The sequence below is a fragment of the Synchiropus splendidus genome, chromosome 19 (genome assembly GCF_027744825.2).
Source record: "Synchiropus splendidus isolate RoL2022-P1 chromosome 19, RoL_Sspl_1.0, whole genome shotgun sequence".
NCBI lineage: Eukaryota > Metazoa > Chordata > Actinopteri > Syngnathiformes > Callionymidae > Synchiropus > Synchiropus splendidus.
Window position 1 is genome coordinate 7,916,895 of NC_071352.1, and position 20,567 is coordinate 7,937,461.

Below are 20,567 nucleotides of genomic sequence, written 5' to 3' on the forward strand. Positions count from 1 at the left end.
ACTGATTTCATTTGTGTTCAATAACCATACATGTAAACAAACCAAAGCCTTGTGAAATGACATGAAACCATGTGATCAGCGCACAGATATTTATCATCAAAAAGTCCAACCAGCAGCAGATGCAGGTGCAAGTCATGTTCTGTTGAGAAAATAGGAAAATGTATGTCATGAATAAAATTCTTCATAAAATAAATATTAATAGAATTGAATATTTCCTTTTTCATAAATAAACTCAAAAAAAGATAAGTGTAAATTACAGTATCGCCATAAAATGTTCTAACTCATTTTAAAAACTGCACCAACAGGTGAACAGTTTTTACTGCAACTTTTTAACATTTTCAAGAACTTCTTCATAGTGGGTATCAAAAATTTGCAGTTGTCAGGTCAATGTCACCATATGTGGCAACTGTATCAAAACCGAGCGTCTCGCGGCCCAGAAGTGTAAAACAAAAAAACTTCTCGCGGCTCTCTTGGGGGCGCTTGCGGCCCAACCATAGGTCCCAGCCCTATGGTTAAGAATCACTGCTCTAGAACACAACCGAAATGTTGGCATCAGTTCCCTGTCCCATCATCAACTATTCCTCAAAGTAAATTTAAATATGTCTGTTTAAGTTAATTTCTTTTTTCTTCAGGTAAGCTGACAGTCAGCTAAATGTCAACAATCACACAGTATATATTATAGCAAGATTTTTTAAGTCGATGTGAATTGTTTTTTTTATCCGTCACTTTCCCAGGGAAGGCATTCCCAGTTAGTTAGGGGCACCCTGGACAGGTCAGCAGTCCAGCACAGGGCTGTGCCAAGCCGAGCAGTAAAATTGAAAAAACAACGTTCGTGCTATGACTCCCCAACAACAGCACCTTTATTTGTTGATGAATGTTTACCGAGTACCTTGTTCATGTAAATCCAGCACATTCTCCATCCAAAATTCTTGCACATGTCAAATCTCTATTTTCTGCACTTTGTTTGAATTTGCTCAGTCATTTGTGACTAAAACCGCCATCAGAATTCTGCTCAGGATCTACAAAGGTATCCTGGTGGAATACACAGGGACCCCATTTTCCGCCTCCCTGCAGTTTCATCCCGAGCCTCTGTAATTGCCAGGATTAGTCTGCAAAGCCCGACACTCCGCGCCGCGCTATCAGCCGCCGCTGACGCAAGCAGCCATATCGGTTCATTGTACCTGATTGCGAGCACCGAGATTTCAGGCGCTGGGATCTGGGTGACTTTTGACCTGATTCGGGGGAGCGGTTCACACTTGCAGGTGGGAGCTCATCAATCACAGGCGTGCAGCGATTGGAAGCAAGGCGTCCCGGAATGAGGCTTGCAGACGAGGAAAGAGACATGTTTGCTCATTAAATTGCTCCTGTTGTAATGAAGTCAAGCACAAAACAACAGTCTGGAATAAATACAAACATGGATCTTGAGTTATGAAAGGCAAAACTGAATTTTGAAATGATGCATTCAACTACTCAAACCTAAGTTTACATCCTGCAGTGGTTTAAAACCTCGCTCTCTAAAGCTATAACAAACACTTGCAGGAGGTAAACACCAACTGCACCTCTATTTTTGCTGGGAAAAATTGTCACATTCATATTTGCATTAATAGAAGACCTATATTTCTAGGTCAGGATATCAACTTCGTAGTTCTGGGAGAATTTTAATAACTTTTGAATTTGGTTTTAACTAACATTTATAGTGCTTCCAGGCCGCATAAAAAGACGTGGTGCGGCAGATGTGAGCCTTGAGTTTGACACAAGCTGAATGAATTCAAGGAGAGATATTTTCGACAAATTTATTAAAGTTTATCCATGTTATATAACTACAGACTGAAATAGACCAATGAATTAAAGGATGTTGTTGAATTAGTTGCTGACGACCGAGGAGAAAGATACTTTCAAAATTACATTTCGAGAAATTAAATTAAGTTTTACTTAACACGATACAAATATTGACTACACATATATTTTTGTCTTTTAACTACACTAGAATCTGAAGTGTTTTCATCAACCCAACCACACACCATGAGCTAACCAGTAGACTAATAGTTAAGAAAGTCAGTGACTAGTCGACTATCAAAATAGTGGTTAGTTGCAGACCTAATTCTAATGTTGGAAACTTTTCAATAAAGCAAAGCAGAAGACTCACCACGAATCTCTCTTCTCTTCTCACCTCACGAACAACTGTTTTTATTTATTTATTTATATATATTAACTGTGTAGAACATTACGGCACAATAACATTGCGACATGTCATGATACCACCGTATCATAATCCATATCGTATCATGCAGTTCTTGCCGATACTCACTGAAAAGTGATCTTATTTTGAGATTGTATACCACACAATCCCAGCTACATGGTGTGAGAGATGGACGACATCTTGAACAGGTCGACTATCCATCCCAGCACACACATAGACAAGCAGTCACGCACACTCACCTCAGCATGTATCTATGTGTTTTTGGACCGAAACAGGAGATTATGAAAGTATGAGGAGAACATAAACACACCAGCAACACTACTCATCATCGGACCCCTTCCAGCAACAATCCTGAGTCACTCTCTTCTTAACTATATAATTCAAATTGGTCACGTTTACACACATTTCCTTCTCTAGAATAACTGTATAAAAGGCAAGCTAAATAAATTACACAACTGTTGGACATAGTCACGGCAAGACAACAACACCAGGCATGTTTTTGCCTTGTAATCCCCTGAAATTGTCTTTTTAAATGCCATTTATTACGCTTTTTAAAAATATATTCATAAACCTCGAACCACCAGTTTCAGCTGCTTGTCACTGCAGTTAGTCTTAATGGCAACGACAGGAAACAACTGGCTTCTGTTAATGCTGTGGGGCACTCACTATATTAAAAAAAAGGAAATTACAGTAATTCCTTACTCATTAAATTAGATAGACTGGGATGTAACTGTGATAAGAAACCAGCATCTGTCATGCTTCACACTCCCACAGACCAGCCTTGGCGTTGATGTTGGAAACGAAGCCCCTTCATTTAGCCAAGAGCCAAAGCAGTGACACGTCAGCGACAATAATGACACAGTAATGAAACAGTAATGAAGCAGGACATTGAGGGGCCGTTTCCTCTCCAGGGAAGAATTAATGTTCATATGAGCCGACAGCTGCAGCTGGACGTGTCCAACAACGTGTGCGCACTCTGGGGGTATTTGTCATGGAGAACTCATCCTTTCAACAATAAGCTGCTTAAGCGACTGTGTTATGAAGAGGACAATGGCGCCATGGTTGACAGGTAGTGAGTGGATCTAATGGCCGCGGTGGATGTAATAGTGGTGCATCTGAAGTTAAACATTTTCTCTTGAATCTGTGAGCGTTTGGTGGAGGCACTTGCTTCACGTCTTGAATTCAGCGTTGTAATATCAGATATGTTGGCAGTGGATGCTAGTGAGACCAGCTCTGGGGTCATTGGCTGTCCATCTCATGACATTTTTTGAACATCTTGTGATTCAGAAAATAAAACAAAATGTTCAGCCAATGCTTTTCCGCCCAACTCCCCAAAATACTACTGTGTATTTCAGGACTGAAAGTTTTTTGTTCTTGTTTTCTGAAGGGCGGAATAACAAATATTTGTAGGGGCACCTTATCCACAAGCTGCGTGACCCCACGGGCCACTGGGGGAGCAGTTTCATCAGGGACAAGCTCACAAGCTCTGACTTCGGGACCCGAGACGTTGCAAGGCGACAACAGTGATTTTGCAAAGCCCTTATAAAACAGAACACACACAGGATAAAAAAATCCCTATTTTGAGTCTGTATCTGAAACAGGTACACAACTGAGGAAGTGTATTCAAGTTGCCAAACATGGATTTGCATTTATGACCGAGAAGTGAGCTCTTGTCTCACAAGGGTGTGATGAAAGAGCTGTGTGATTGTAGTTGAACTACCATTCCTCTGAAACGTATCCACTCTCTGCTGGGAACCCATCGACGTCTTCTTTCGTCTTTTCAGCAAGGAAAGCTATTGTCGGCTAAGAACAGTATAGAATCAAAAGCCTTCCTTTGCACAGTAATCTTTGTCTATTATTTCAACCATTCTAAAAACTAAACAGGCTCACAAGTCATAGAAGCATGCTGAACTTACATGCCAACAGGTCTCAAGGTCTCAAGAGCCAAACGTTTCCGATCCTTTTCTTTTGGGTTAGGGCAAACGGAAAATTCCAGACTACAGTGTGCATCGGAATATGAGCCACACCCACTAAATTTAAGAAGTAAAATTGCTCTTGTTCACACATAAGCCGTAACGAACAATAAGCTGCGGTCTGCGCCGTAGAACAGTCAGTGGTGCTTAAAATGCATGAGGATCACTTCTTAAACTTGAAAATGGGGTCCAGCATCCAGACTGACTCATGTAACAAACCGGACAATGTTATGAACTAGAACGCCTCACATCTTTTATTGACAATAAAGCGCTCAAAATACACTATTTCACCCACGTGTCGGAAGTTTCGACACCACAGGGACTTATAGTCCTGAAATTATGGTAGATAGTTAATTCATGTGACATGTAACAGAACAACTATGCAGGCTATGTGTAGTACAGCTCCACGTAATTACAGCAAAGTAAATCTGATGGGTGCGTGAAATAATAAATTTCATCAACGGTGCAAGTCTTTGATGATATCCAGTTCCAATGATGTGGAAGATAGGCCGCGTTTGTACCAGCAAAACTGTCATTCCCCAAGACAAAGAGATGACTGATGGGCCGCAGAGGAACATCACGCTTTGCCACTTAAGATCACAACACGCCTTGTGTCCTGCAGCTTGTTGCAGTCATCATCGACTTACAAAGGGCAAACACGTACGTGTCACAAGACCAGCTGAGAGGTTCATTTCTTTTACAGCAGCGGGAAGGCTTTAAAATCAAAAAGCAGCAGCGTGATTTTGTGAAATGACTTGAACCAAACAACTGTGAAACATTCGACTCTGAGCGATATATGAGGCTGAGTCTATTTCATACTGGATGGTCACGAATAACAGTAAGTAACAGTAACACCGATTGTGCCGCTTCTCCATCTAATGATGCTTCATATGAAAGTCTATATGTATTCAAGACACAGTGGCAGCAGATGTAGGTTTTGATTAGTTCTGAACATAATGAGATGGGTGGAAGCAAGACACACTCAGGGACATGTTTCTAAATCTATAAAATTGAAAACAGTTGAAGGACAACACTTGGAAAATGCTGCTTCCATTTTAACTGAGATGATGGTAAACTAATCTGAGACTTGACTAAAGCACTGAGCTGAAACACCACGCTATCATTCTTGCTTTTGAGTTGTTTAACGTTTAAAATGTGTCCTACTGAACGATATAAACATTTTTGTGCTTCAAATATCTAAGAAAAAATGCTCTCCAATTGTTGTCTGAGGACTACCTCCCTTTCGTGCCCCAAGAATGGCGACCAATGAGTGAGATACTCTTCTCTTTCCATCTCCCAATGATGCAGTCAGATTGACTTTAAGGTCAGACATCAATGTGTGCTGAGGTGTTCACTTTTATACGTCCATGTGGTAAGTGATATCAGACACAATTGAAAGCAAGCAATTGCACGGATATTTTCAAAAGACTATATACTTAACATATATAAACGTGTGTGAGTACAATGCACTTTCATGGTGATTTTGCTCCCAGTTTTCTGCTGTTTATTTTAGACAAGATATAGCCAAGCGTAGCCCACAACCACAGCGCTACCTTGCTGACAGACATTAAGGAGGACTGTAAAGGATGTACGACATCCACTGTCGTCCTGTGAGCATCTGCTGTTCCTCCTCGTCCGACCTCATTCGGGTCTCTGTTTCAGGTTGTTAAGCTAATGTAACAGGACACGGGAGAATTGAGCCAGCACATGTGTGTAATGTAAGTGCAGATTATTCCACTGCTCATGCGGTGTTGGAGTTTCCTCGAGACCTTAGACCCCTAAAGGTGCTCAAGCACCAGCCCTTTTTCCTTGCATGAATGTTTTCTTCCTGATATAATGGGGCATTTATCCGAGTACTTGACTCAGAGAATAATTCCCTGACCTGCACCGCAGCTTCCCAGGACTCCAGTCGCAGTGTTCTAGGTACCCAAAACGGCTCTTCAAGCCAAAACCAAACCAAGATTAACACCTCTAAACACTATGTAGCCATAAATAGACACACAAAACATGATTTATTACCATGATGTGTATCATAAAGCCACATTTTCCACTCAACCAGTTAACAACTACAACAATAACCCTAACCCTGGCCATGTCTGACAGTCACACCATTTGATATGAATACTAACAGCAAAGGGATCTTATACATATGTGAAAAGGTGGAACACTATTAAAACGTCAATAATGTTCACAATGTTTATAACCCCCTTTAAACCCTCCCACAACTCCGACAGTTTGTCAGAGCTTTTAACCTTTCTTTTTAGCTGATTCAGACTATTACTTGAGATGATCATCATTTCATTTTGTGTCAGAAAGTGGAGCGCCAGCTTTGTAATGAGGAGCAGGCGGGAGTGCAGACTTTATTCCTCATGACAGTAGTTAGTCATCTCATTGATCGAAGAGGGCAATGAAGTCTGACGTGTGCCGAAATTGTATTTATTTCATAAATGGAGCCGAGTCATTTGAGGAGCAGAAGAGATCGCTTTGAACATAATTCCCTTTAAGTAAGAGGAGCTTTTGAAGTCAGAACGTCTGGTTTTGCTGCTGAATTATTTCCTAGGAGAGTTGATATTGGAGGACTGGACTCACCAGATGAGTAGACCAGTGATGACAGCAGCCCAGGTGACGCAGCAGGTGTGTGGTTTTTTGGTGTCTTCGTCCACGTCCCTGCGGCAGCAACACATGCAGAGCAAGTACACCACCAGAACCATCAGGCTCAGGCACAGACCGATGGCGCCGACACATGCCAGAATAATCAATGACTGAAACAAGAAGGAAAGGAAAAGACAGAGTCACTGTTTGATCAATGAATGAAGAAGTTTCTACAATGTATTTTTAGAGCTCATGGGGTGAAGCTTGCAGTCCAAGTTGGGAAGTAAGACTACTTTTCAGGTGTGGCGGACAAGGACATGAGGAGGATCATTTGTCTATAAAATTATCCTAAGTACACCTCTACATAACGTTGTATCCTTGTTAAGGTTAAAGAAAAAAGAAAGTCATATAGATCAACTTACAATAAAAAAAATAACTTTATCAACATTGTTGTCTGTAACAGAAAAGACTAAGTGAAAAGTGTATCAATTTGCCTGAAACAATATCATAATAATAATAAAAAAAAACAGCAGTGGCCCCACTATTTGAAATGGACTGGACTAGAGGAAGGGCAGGACAGGAAGTGATGATGAACTGCAACATGAATAGGATGCTTTTTTAATTAGACATAGGATGTCTAATTAAAAAAACAGAAAAAAGGGTGACTTTTTTTAAGAAGGTAGAAAAAACGCGCTTCTCATTTAGGGAAGAAAGGCGGGTGCTTGAGCAACACTAGAGGTCTATCCGTGCACATGCATGATTGAGAGGAATGAATTATGAATGCTGCTTTCAAAAGCAAAGTACACTCAGTGATGAATGATGCTGCCTTTCAAGAAATGTTTCATTCAAAGAAACGTTACACTTGCATCCAGATGACGAAAGTTTGCACTCAAAGTTGTCAAGTTCTGTGTCAATGAAAATCGCCACCAAACTTGTCACTGACGAATTCACTCATCGACAAGTCAGTGATGTCATTGGTCATGTGCCTTTGTGAGCTACTTGTTGGTGTCTCTTTATCAACTTTTGTTTTTTTCATGTATGTCTGTCTGTTTTCTCCATGTTCTTCTTGCCTTTGTGACTCTGTATGGATTCATTTTTTTTTTTTTTTATTGATATGCATTCATTTTTGTATTATCTTTTGTTATTATCTCTCCATCGATATATAACCTCCGAAGCCAGCTCCGTTTGCCAGATGGTAGTTTTCTCACTCTCCTCCCTGACCTTTTCTCAATTTCCCTCCACGCTTGAATTCCTATTCAGCCGTAACCCTAGTTCATTGTTCTTCCTCACTCCACTTTCGTTTTCTTCCTGACTCCATTCAGTCCGCACGTGAGCTGTTCTTTAAAGTCTCACTTTTTAGTTATATCTCCGTCAAGTTTATTCCTCGTGTGTGTTTGTGTGTGTATTCCCACCATCGAGTGCTTTCGGTTTATTACCACCTTGTGTGCTTAACTCAGAGTGTGTTTTCTGTTCTTCCAGTTTTTAGGTTGTAATTCTAATTCGCCTCTCTTGTTTTTTAAAAATTTTCCCCAGTCCCTGCGTGTTGTTCCACGTTTTGGCCCCGGCTTCCTTAGTTATTTGTCTGTGTATTGATTGTTCAGCCCATCGATTACATTTTGTAATATAATTTCGTGTTTCCTGTGTTCTCTGTCGACCAACACTTTCTGCATTTGGGTCCATTCATCCGGCTCCATGACAGATCCCAATTTCATTCATTCATTCTTACACTGTGTGTCTGTGTTTGCTCACTAACTAGAGCAGCTAAACAAGATGTACGATTTTCTATAGTGAATAAGTAGAACAAAATAATTTCCTTTTGACTTGTTCAGTCTGAGTTCATGCATGACATACTTAACTTATGTTCCAGATCATGTGACCTAATCAGCCCCAAGTGTGAGAGTCTGACAGTGAACATCCCTCCAGAAGCAGAAGGGTCAGGGGTCATCGCTCTAGTAGACACACATGGCAGGAGTTGGATGCGACTGCACCACAGAACTAATGCTGACAAGAAATACTGAAATGATCCCAGAGTTGGAGAGAGTACTGTCATGTGACACAGCCGCTCTCAGTCTTGTGATTCCTAAGTGTACAAAATATTTAAAGCCCGGGGGAAAAAAGAGGGAAAACCGAGGCGCTCTGACATGAAGAAAACAAAGGGAGTCGTAGTAAATTGTTATGGTCCGTGCAGAAAAATCATGAAAATATTTATTTGCCTGACATTAGTCTGGAGGAGTAGATGATTATTGTGGTGCATCCATCACCTAATGGTGCTGTTTATCTTCTTTCCCGAAATGAGAAGGGCATCGATTAAAACTGCCAGTTGTTTTATGGTGGTCTGTTTTATGCTCTCTATCATACCGAACACGGAGACAAAGGGATATATTGATTGATCTGTTGTTAGAGCAGCATGTTTGTGGGTGAAATGTTGCAGTGTGGATTGAATTTGGCTTCCTGCTACTGAGAATTTAATCTAATGGCATGTGAAAAACGAGTGATTATTGAAGTAAAAATTCACACGAAACGAACTGCGAAAATAACTGATAGCATCTAGATGCACCTCATGTTGTAACATACTGTATGTACTCAATAGGAGCTATTGTTAGTTATGGAATTTGCGATACAGATAGTCTCTTATGCATGTCAACAGTGACACATCCCAATTTCCTAAAATCTATATTTGGGTTTTTTTGCATGCTTGCTTGCACGCATTCATCCATGTGGTTTTCAAGTGGGTTTTGGTGTGTATTATGGCAGATACATGAGTCAGCTTTTAATGTGTTTTTCTCATTCATACTGTGTCGGTTTCTTTCTTTGTCTTTACAAGTAAACTTTTTTTTTTATTGTTTACTTTTTGTGCACATATATGGATGCGTTTGTATGGACAGTAAATCAGCTTTTAGTGTGGAGTTTTGAGTGTGCGTGCTCTCTGGTAGAAAATATCGATATGATCAAATATCGCAATTTTGTATCGATATTTTTGCAGACATATTATGATACTTGTGTGACATTGTTTCTGTACTTTAACACATTCCTCAGAAAATTGAACTGAAAGTCCAACTGGACTCGTTTTCATGCACATAATACTATCCTTAAAATGATGGATCTTACTTTAATATATTGCTGAACTTACAGTATCGCAGTATATAGCAATGTATTGTATTGCCAGTGCATGTGCTCAGTTGTGCACAATTTTGTCCAAGAAGTTTTGGAACAAATTTTACTTTTGTGTGCTTGTATTTGTACTTTTAATGACTCAGAGCCTTTTATTCTTGAACAATACAAAATCAAAACACATTAAACTGGCCAAAGCGTCGTAAATGACACATCACAAAGACGGCAACAATTTAAAATATGCTACCAGAGACAGAAGGGGATACTAGTTAATTAATCCTCTGAGAAAACAATCAGCTGTTTCAAAGACTGGATTTAATGATCCAAAAAACAATATAAATCGACGATTAAGGAGCTAATTTGAGCAATTATCCCCAGTAATAGGAAACAATGCTTTATTCCCACAGCGTGATATTGAGTCAGAGACAGAGGAAAAGTTTTATCTCCCCCAGACAGAGGAAAACCTCCAGAGTACACAGATTTAGACATTTTAGCTGCTTAAAATAGTATAATCTGCAGCACGTCCAGGGATTTATTCTAAGAACCGTTTAGTCATGTAAACATATAATCTGTGAACACAGAAGAAGGAGTTTAATATCATAAAAAATTATATTTTACACTTCTTGATCCACAATTTCAAGTCATTTTTAAGTGGAATTTCTTAGGCTCTGCCGCAAAAGTCAGCTCCCACTCACCAAAAAGAGGATGTGATCTCTGCATCTAGTTGATGTAGAGGACGACCTCTATTAAAGACCCCAGTCACCCGACTCATAAAAGCCATTTCAGGTGCTTACTGCACTCTATGAAACCATCAGCCATGAGTTCATAACCACATGTCAGCGTGGGAACAGAACTTGGCTCAGTCCTTCCTTTAGTTGCAGCAACATAAAGTCCCCACCACCGCAGCTGTCACTTACTTGTTTCTTTTTAAGTGCTGTCGCCTGCTGCTAAATATATAGACTGTACTATAGCTCATAATTTAACAACATTAAAGGATCACAACTCGCTGATGCTTTGCACACCTTGGATGCTTATCTTCAATGAAGACACTGATGACTAAATCATCTTGTTACATAAGGCCAACAAGGGAAAAGGAAGAGAGTGAATGTTTTGTCCTTTTGTATGACCTTGGAAAAACCATTTGCTTGTTCATCATTCATTTCCGGCTACTCATAAAGGCACACAGTGACAAACAACACTCACAACACAAGACAACTCAGGGTCATCTGTATGGTTTGGGACTGTGGGAGGAAACAACCAAACATATACAACCAAAACAGCAAGGGTATCGGCAGAAAATGCGTAAACAAGATGCAGCCATTTCTCTCTCTTCTCTGAGCAGCAGACAAACAAAGAGGTCCTTGGGCAGACCCAAGACATGACAGAGAACCTTTGGGTGAATGCCTCTGTATTTCTCCAGAGGAGCTTGACTGTGGTTCATTTGGGCCTCTTTGCTCGGGCTGCTGCCCCCACCAAAGAGAAACTCGGACAAATACCTTCTTCTTCCGCCGCTTATCCGGAGTCGGATCGCGGAGGCAGCATTTGGAGCAAAGAAGCCCAAATTTCCCGATCTCATCCTTTCGGTCATTACCCAAAGCTCGTGACCATAGGTGAGGGTGGTAGTAGATCGATCGGTAAATCGAGAGCTTCGTCTTGTGAGTCAGACTCGGACAAATAAAAAATAAAAAATAAACTTTCAGGATGCTCAGACCAGGGATATAGTTTTAACATTATACTTAGATTAACTTAGGAGATGGGCAGCCAACTAGGTGTTCCAGCCTCAGCAATCCAAGCTGTGGCAGCTGTAGAGTTTTTATGTTCTCCATTTGCTTCTGTGGGTTTAATATAGGAACTTCAGAGTCCCCACAAAGTCAGAAAACAAACAGAATTAATGCGTGATTTCAAAGTGTAGGTGTTTGAAGTTCTCAATTGACCTTTTGCCTCTCACCCCGACTAGCTGGGAAAGACTCACTGCCAGAAATTGAGACCAGCTGTTTACCATTCTTCATGCCTTCTTCTATAACCAAGTCTACTTTTAGCTTGAAAATATCAGTATCAAAACATGAGACCTGGATATTAAGCTACAAAACATTCTGAAAACAGATGTTGAAGAAAATATCACTTGGGTGTTGTAAAAGCTATAAAAACTGTTGACTATTCACGGTACATAATAAAGGAAAAATTCATATGCAGGCAGCTAATACATGTCATGTGTCATCACGTGAGAACTCAGCTGTGTGTTGGGCATCCTCACCGTTACCACAGCGTCAAAACAAACCATGCACAAAAATACATTACTTCCTGGGGACTTAGAACGATGAAGAATAAGTTGAAGAAGTTTTTCCTCTCCAATAAATGAGCGCAACTGAAACTTTAACCATTTCAAGTTCACGCTGAGTTACCAACCTGCTGGTAGTTCTCCTCCGCCGGTTTGAAAGTGTTGTCCACCGGCTGGAAAACGAAGTTGAAGTGCGGGAAGTGGTGCAGCCAGTAGGTCCACCACGGAGCAACATAGTCGAGCCTGGCGGTGGCCATGCCTGCCTGAAGAGAGAGTCCCCCGGGCGGCTGCCGGCTCGCCTCCCTCGGAGACCACCAGTCGCCCCGCAGGTAACGAGGAAAAACAAGTTAAGGTAAGCAGGTCGACTTGTATCGCAGTCTCAGGAGAAACCGTGTAATTTCCCGGGGAACTTCTGGAGACATCTGGCAGTTCGGGATCTCACGCACGGGATGGAGTGGTGGCATGAACCTGCCTCCTGTGGCTGGGAAGGCGTGACTAGCAGGCCCTAACCCTCATAACACAAAGATAAATCCTGCTCCAGAAGCACACAACTTAATCCTGTAGGAGTTTATACCACGTTTTTACAGTCTCACGTAACCTGTGGTGTCGCGAATGTTAGTCACGGTCGCCATCTTGTTTGTTTAGCGTTTTAAGCGTTGCAGTAGTGGCAGTTTAATGGCAGTTAAATGTGTTTTATCGAGTAATGTTCGCCTTTTCCCCCTTTTTTCCATATCTCAGACTTTATTTAAGGCTCTAAAGCTTGGCATGCCAATTTTAAATCCGTTTTATAGAAAGTGTAATAGCTGTGTAACGAATAAACAGAACTGGAATTTAAATAAATAAATAAATAAAATAAAATGAAAATACATTCATCATTCAATGACTCTAAAAAAAATATGACAGTCCGTTAAAATATTCAACCTCAGCATTGCACATACAAAATAAACCTTTACAAATGAATTAACACAAATGAACAATTGTTGGATTTTTTTTTTTTTTTGACAAATCTTATTAGTTTTGCAGATGTTCACTATAAAACATGCGCCTCTGTGCTTTTACTGGTTATTAAATACACATGTATTAAAATGTATGTTAAAAAACATGTCAACTATGCAATTCTAAAGATGTCCCTTTAAATATGGCTTTTTAATGTCAGTATTTGCACATGCGGTAAAGTAGTTTTCCGAATATTAGAATTGATGAACAGAGTGTATGATGGAGGAGGATTCTGTCATGGAGATTAAGGATTTGACTGCGCTATTTATGACTGTTAATGTCTGACCTCTTGTGGACAACAAGGCAAACTGAGGTGAACCGTTATGAGCTGGACATAAACTGAGCTTTATCCATAATTTCACCAAATTGTTGATCAATATATTCACCTAATCTAATTATTATGGTTTAAAGATGATGCCTCTGGGAATTTATTTACATTTAAAAACCTTAAAAAAGACGGCACGCCAACAATTTATCAATTAAGCCCAATGCTTCTGCAATATTCTTAAGTCAAAAGCGTACAAAAGGTTTGTATTAATGTGTGTAATAATGTCATTTTATTTTTCTTGTTTTATATTTTTTAAATGAAAGTTGTTTTTCCAATGGCGCTATTAATGAAAAGAAAGCTACTGACACATAAAAACATGATGTATATGTTTGAAAACCATTATTAAAAAAAAAAAGTAATAGTCATAGCTGTGTTCTTGATACTACTGTAATAGTAGTCATACTTTTATGTGTTTGTCACTATTTTTAAAAGAAAAAACAAGCTAGGTCATGTAAACGCCTTTATTTACTCAGAAAACAGATGATCATCCAAAATGAAATTATGCTAAAACCCATTTGAAAATGAGCTTTCATTTCTCTCCACAGCCATCTAACAAAATCTCTGTGACTCAATCATCAGCTTCCAGTGGCGACGTCAGACACGAGTCGGCCGTCGAGTAAAGTCGACACCAGCGCTAATGTGATTGTAATTTTTCTGTGACTCGTGTCACATTTTAATACCCCAAAATCCTCCTCCTCTATTTGGCAAAAAGTGCTGGTTTAATTCTTCCAAACGAATCTAATTGATTCCCAGCTGACACTTATTCATTTTTAACTCTTCGTTCATTGTAAATGGGGAAATAGATTTAGGATCAGAAGGAGTCAGACGGAGAGTGAGAGCGGCTTGGCGAGTAGCCACTGGCCAATCCGCACATCTGTATGGAGAAAGAAAATGGGATCTAATCCATTATGTTAACTTTAATGGGCATAAATCAGAACAGCAGTTTCCCGTCCGACTGTCCGTCTGTTTACCAGCGAGGGCGCTGAACTCCAAGTCTGTCACCATGAAGAAATCATAAGTCGATCTTACCTTGGACTCACAGATCAGTCACAGTGTCTTTGCTTAGAGAAAACACAACCTTTATCTTTAGACTCAATGAAACTTCCAACGTTGCCAAGGTCACACTTAATTGAAGTGAAGTTAATGAGTAAATATTAACATTTAATGGTTGACTGGGAGCAGCTGGAGTGAGAAGGGCTTTCTGTTTGGAGACTGATCTCATCAAAACGAGACCTTGACTGTCAGTGGAGAGGTTTGCAGCTTTGTCCGACGTGACCAGGCCGAGGATCGCTGTCTGTTAGTCTGAGATCGTGGTGATAAATCAATCGACCTGTGATGGCTTGATGGGGCTTCATGAAACACTGTCCCTCAAAGCTCAGTAGCTACCACTCTTGGTTGAAAAATGAAGCTAGTTTTCTCTAAAATGCTTGTTCAAATCCAAAGATTTTAGAGCAGAGAGTGCCATCTAGTGGGCTCTGAAAATAAGGACAGTGTTTCATGAAACCTCATAAGCACATCACTACAAATAACTGGATCGCAATGAGCTTGTTCCCCAGCTGTTCTTGTGTGGACTCCACCTGATCATCCAGAAGATACTCAAAATAGAACCACTCACTTACTGGGAATAACCTAGTTCATTCCAAGAAGATGTAGGAAGGAGGTCAAATGTCATGGAATTACTGAGGTAGCGTCGCTGATGATTCAGCTTCAACATGGTTTTCACAGTATTAAATACTGTATTTTAATATCCTAGTATATATTATATTATAGTTTCTGTGTTATAATCAGCTCTTCCACATTCGGTGCAAAGTTGTGGTCACTGGTCACGGATTTCTTAACGCTTGCTCGGCATTTATTCACGCATCTTTTGTGCTGCTGCAGCTGAATGAGGCACTCTGCTTCTACTTTGTTAAGCTTGTTTCTTCTGGTGGTTTTGCACATTAGTCACCCAGGAGCACCTTGGCCATCGTCCAGGCACTGAAATAAAGATTTGAGTTTGGTTATGTGGTCTCTTGATTGTCCAGGAATTTGTTTGCTTTTAGTAAGTGGTGCCAATAGCTTCCCTTCTTGGCTACTGTCAACACCTCTGTTCACTTTTGGTGCCGGGTCTCTCGGGATGCAGCAGCTTGAAGGGTTGAAAAAGCAAACCTTTGCTGCATATGCAACAGCCTTCCCAGAAAACGCTCCATGAGCCAGATACGTTTCTATTTCTGGAGCGATTGTGTTAAAGTGGCGGCACAGGGGCCAGGTCTAGTCCGCCAGCCGCATTTCTGTGGCCGACAAGAGCTTCAAATACAATCTGGCTTGAAACTAAACGCAATACAAGTTGGAACTTCATGGACCATGATATCTTGCTGTTCAACAGTGCAGAAAGCAGAGACCATAAACGTCAAAAATTAATCTGCTAACAGGAAATGCAGATGGAAGGGAATATGTTGAAAGCCGGTGGATGTTTGTGCTTCAAGGAGAATGTGTTATGAGGCGGCGGCGGTGAAAGAGTACCACTTCTGTATTTTGACGGCAAAGCTTCTTCATTCTTCATTCTGTTTAAACTCTTATTCCTTGTTAAATGGAATTGTTTGGCCAGTGACGTGGACTGGCTTTAAAATTTCAGCCTCTTGCGTGATCCAAGTTGACACCTCTGCTTTACAGAATGGCATCTAATTCGGTGCGGCAACTGAATATTTACATTTACTGAAACCTAAAAACTCAAGTCGTGAGCTGCACACTTGCAGATGCATCACTGAGCCAGAACTCATGCGAGCCATTGACAGACAAACCTCTGTGCTGCTTCCGACGACATGCATATTGACTTTGAAACCTTGTTTGTCAAAACCATCCAGACTACAAACATGTCATCTTCAGGAGGCGCATCGATTTTTTTCATTTGCACACCGCATCTCCGGGCTCGAACCTTCCGACTGCGTGCTTAAAAACAGAAATCTCCCCACCACAGATTTCCCGAAAGCTGCTCTAAACACAAATTACTCTCAACTCGCCAAAATCAATAAGTAAATTTGCTGAAAAAGACTCCTCCGAGATAAAAGAAAACCTTGATAAAACGACTTCATATGCATTTCGCCCTGAAGGAAGACTCGTCTTATCTACGTGGAGCACTGAGCGGTTTCCTCACAGAATTTAACACCTCCACTCTGATAATTATTTGGATGTTTTGATGCACCTCCACGGCTGAAATGTGAAGTGTGCTTTGACTCGAAATCCTTTGAGTAAGTGACACTTGAGACACATTGTATGAATATGAATCTGACTGTGCCCTGCATTGACAAACTGCTGGATATGGTGCCAGAATTCTCCAGCGATTGCGCTGCCAATCAATCTCCTTGTTTGAACCCAGTGAACGGTGTGGGAAAGAGGAGTGACATGAATAAACCACCTTGTTCTGTGTCGTTCCCAATTCAGACTATATGTATCAGACCTGCTGTTGATTTATTCTTGTTAGTTCAGTGCAGACAAGTCGTCGCACCCACAAATAACAACCAATTTACAGTCGGTGCCCTAACAATGTTTGTTTCTCAAAGCTCTACAAAGGTCATATCTTTTCACAAACCACGAGAGCAACTTAGTGGATCAACATCTATAACCTTTCCCTGACACTAATAGGGCTTGTTCACGTCTCCACTATTGTTTTATAGATTACTTTTGCATTCACTTTTCACAGCATGTGAACAAAACAGCTGTTTGTTGGGAGCAGCAAGGTCTTTATCTTTCAAGACTGAAATACATCTCAAGTTCCTGTCTCTGCGAAATGTTGGGGAAAACCTTTATCTGCTGGGAGAATTAAATTCACTCATGGTTTATGACATGGAATTCTACAAAATCAGGTGGATGCTTTGAGTTGGCTTTGAAAGAGAACATGAAAAGGAAAGTGCTTGAATAGAGAAGTTGCAGAGAAGCTTAATACAAATCACAATTTTCTGCTCTTTAAAAGTGCTTTTTCAAACATAACTACATTAAAGATGAGGGAAAGTTCACCCTGAGCGCGGTGGGAAGGCATTGACGTCTTCAAAGTCATGTGGTGAGAGACAGCTTGTAACTGCTGTTTTGCAAACTGAATCTACCTGGCAGTGCATTATGGATGACACACAAGCATTAGATGGGTGACAAACCTGTGTCGCTAATACATTTTTATATTTTGATGGTAGCAAAATGGCAAGCAACATTTCTGGCATTAGAAACAATAATACAGACAGAATGTTGGGATTTATTTTTAAAATTAATTAACTGAATTTGATTACTTTTTAGTACTTCAAATGTGAAGCATCGCAATGACCTCAATGGGGCAGCAGGTGGCAGTGTTGCTATGGAACTGGCAAATCTTCCCATGCCTCATAGACCCAGTCGGTATTGTGAGACTCTAAAATGTATTTTCTACAGAAAATGTCATTCAAATCAATCTGTTTTTCAATTATTTTGATGGACAGGCAGAGTGATCGACAAACAGGTGTAATTAATACAGCATTTAAATTGTATACACACGTTGATTTTGACAGACTCGTATTATGAGTCAGAACGTCAAAGTTATCTCACAATTTATGTTCACATTTTAGGTGAAACTGGGAAATGGCAGAGGCTTTTGTTTAGCTTTACCATTAACACAATGGAATACTCAGTTAGCAGACGGAGCATTTACGAAATAGAAATACTAGTTACCTGGATATAACTCCGGTTCATTGAATACATACTGAGCCCGCTGCGCTTCTCTTTGCCCAGCTGAGCTTCTCTTTATTGCCAAGTTTCATAGCGGGCTAGCCTTACCCCCAGTGGAATATAAAGATCTTCCAGGTCAGAGGCGAAGCCTCAAATGTATAAACCAATAGCAAAGTCTGTTCCAAGGCTCATAGAACTGGAGTTACATCTAGGTAACTAGTGTTTCCCGTCTGTCAGAAAATAATACAATGTAAACGGCCTATAAGAACCAAAAAAACATGACTGACTGGATGTGTCACACGCTGTTGACACTGCGGAACTACCCATAACTGGCACTCCTCTAATGTAAAACATGAGTCTGAATGGGATGCCAGCCTGTCTTCTTCAAGTACATTTATCTCTTGTAGATATGACCCCCTTTCCATCAAAATATAGTTTTTTTCTGTCAATGTAACTACTAATTTAAATGCATGTTCCTTAGCTTAGCTTAACTTGACTTTTGAGCCAACCATCCTGTGGGCCACATAAAATACCCCGGTGGTCCAGACTTGGCCCCCAGGCCCTGAGTTTGACACCTGCTGTAATTGAATGTGTAAGTACTGAGTGTTCATTGCTTTTATTGCATAAGACCAATGATACTGTCATTTATGGATTCATAATTATATTTTAATTTAGTCCTCACACTTGTCTGGCAGAAATTCCCACTGGACAACGGCATTAAAAATGTTCCCTGAATACAAATGACTGTCAGTAAACAAGTCTTGAAAAATGATCAGAGATTTTTAACACAATAAAATAGTTGTTTAATGATAATGCCTCACAGGTAGCTGGTCCTTGCATCGCTATTCTCCATGCACTCTGGTTTCCTCCCAGGGTTCAAAGCCTTTAAAAAAAAGTTGCTGCAGGTTGCTTCAAAAACAGGTCGGCAAACACTTAATGAAAAAATGTAGAGAGGATGGTGTTTACGACGCTCCAGTCCGACCCCTTGTAATACGATAATGGATCAGTGTCGGACAATTTAATGATCGGGTGGTATACTACACGCTTACATTCAACAAACATCAGTTTAATTGAGCAGACATAATGACTTCAAGCTAATGAAACACTCCGGACAGTGAAGCTTTTACAGAAGAATCTCACCTCAAATGCTCCGAGTCTACATCCTGCCACACACACTGAGGTGGAACCATTAGGTGGCAGCCCAGCACTTTAAAGTCCATTTAGGAGCGCTCCCTGCATTTGTGTCGAACAAAATCTCATCCCATCATTGCTCATAGATCTTTGGTGTATAATAGTGTCCATGGGGTCTGATCTTAATGAAGGGATCTGCTGCTCATATGGGTCTTTCATCAGCAAGAGTCTCAGGGGTCAGACATGTGGGTACTGATGCTATAGGAAATTCATATCAAAGAGAACTTTGAAGTCCAGTAACTTTGACTGCTCAATAAAACTAAAAGTATGGGGTGAGTTTTGCACGGTGAAGTCTGAGGCTGGTATGTGTGTGTGGACCGCAAGGTGTGTGCAGGAGAGGTTTAATGAGTTGTTTACGGTACACAGGAGTGTGGACAAATATCACTATTCATCTTGAGCACAGTGCCATTTCTTGGGGTTTGATCTGAGTATTTCCTGACTCCTGTTCCCTGCTTCACTTCCAATCTATAAACACATTTTCAAGCAGTTAGGGACTGATCCTTTCTTCAATAAACACTCACAACTTGGGCAGAAATGAAACAAACATTCCGTTTTCTCTTATCTTCCCTTTTTTTTATTTCCCTTGGTCTCACCGTCAGTTGGTTCCGGTACATGTTTACTGGCAATCGCCTTCATTTTTGAGCTATCACTTCCCATTAGATACGCAACACAAGGTGGATTTTTTTCTTCTTATTTTCAGCCAAGGAGCAATACTTGGTCAGGTAGTTATTACATGTCAGTGAAAACAATGTTTTTAGCGGCGAAAGATTCAGGATATTCAAGGAATCAAGAAATCCCTGCAGCTCTGGAATTGATGGGTCATGACAAAAAAAATCACATGGCTAAGACCAGCATGCAACATTTCCATCCCCTTATTCATTCACTAACTTCCAACCCATCTTCACTCCCACGGCGTAATATGTTCATGTTGGTAAAGTGGACTTTTGCCTCTGATAGTGACACCAACAGTAGTTTTCCTTCACGCGTAGCTGTGGGGCCAGGTGCATCTTGGCGGAGGAGGATGTCACTTGCTATACAAGCCACTTATAAACACTAGTTCTATACAATATATTTCACAATATAATGTAACTCTACATTAGGGACACTAAAGTAGAGAACACCTCCACGGTACCTGCTTGACTAAACCGCTAAAATCCGTTTTGAGGGGCTTGAAATAGCATGTTGGTACATGTCGAGCAGTGTCTTTTATTTTACACAACGCAGAAGGCG

The 20,567-nt window shown here is 40.5% G+C and overlaps 1 protein-coding gene across 4 annotated transcripts in view; it reads right to left on the reverse strand.

Annotated features, from left to right (window-relative positions):
• ttyh2l (tweety homolog 2, like) overlaps nucleotides 1-12,767 on the reverse strand; it is a 38,091-nt gene extending 25,324 nt beyond the window's left edge. For 3 of the 4 annotated variants that reach the window (XR_008413221.1, XM_053851893.1, XM_053851892.1), the window contains exons 1-2: nucleotides 12,283-12,767; nucleotides 6,763-6,935 (exon numbers count right to left, since the gene is read on the reverse strand). Coding sequence is in view for 3 of the 4 variants with exons in the window: in XM_053851893.1 (XP_053707868.1) it covers nucleotides 6,763-6,935; nucleotides 12,283-12,411 (302 nt within the window). In the remaining variant the exon portion in view is untranslated. The remainder of the gene's footprint in view (nucleotides 1-6,762; nucleotides 6,936-12,282) is intronic. The other variant, XM_053851894.1, reaches the window with a different exon arrangement.
• Nucleotides 12,768-20,567: the final 7,800 nt, after the last annotated feature.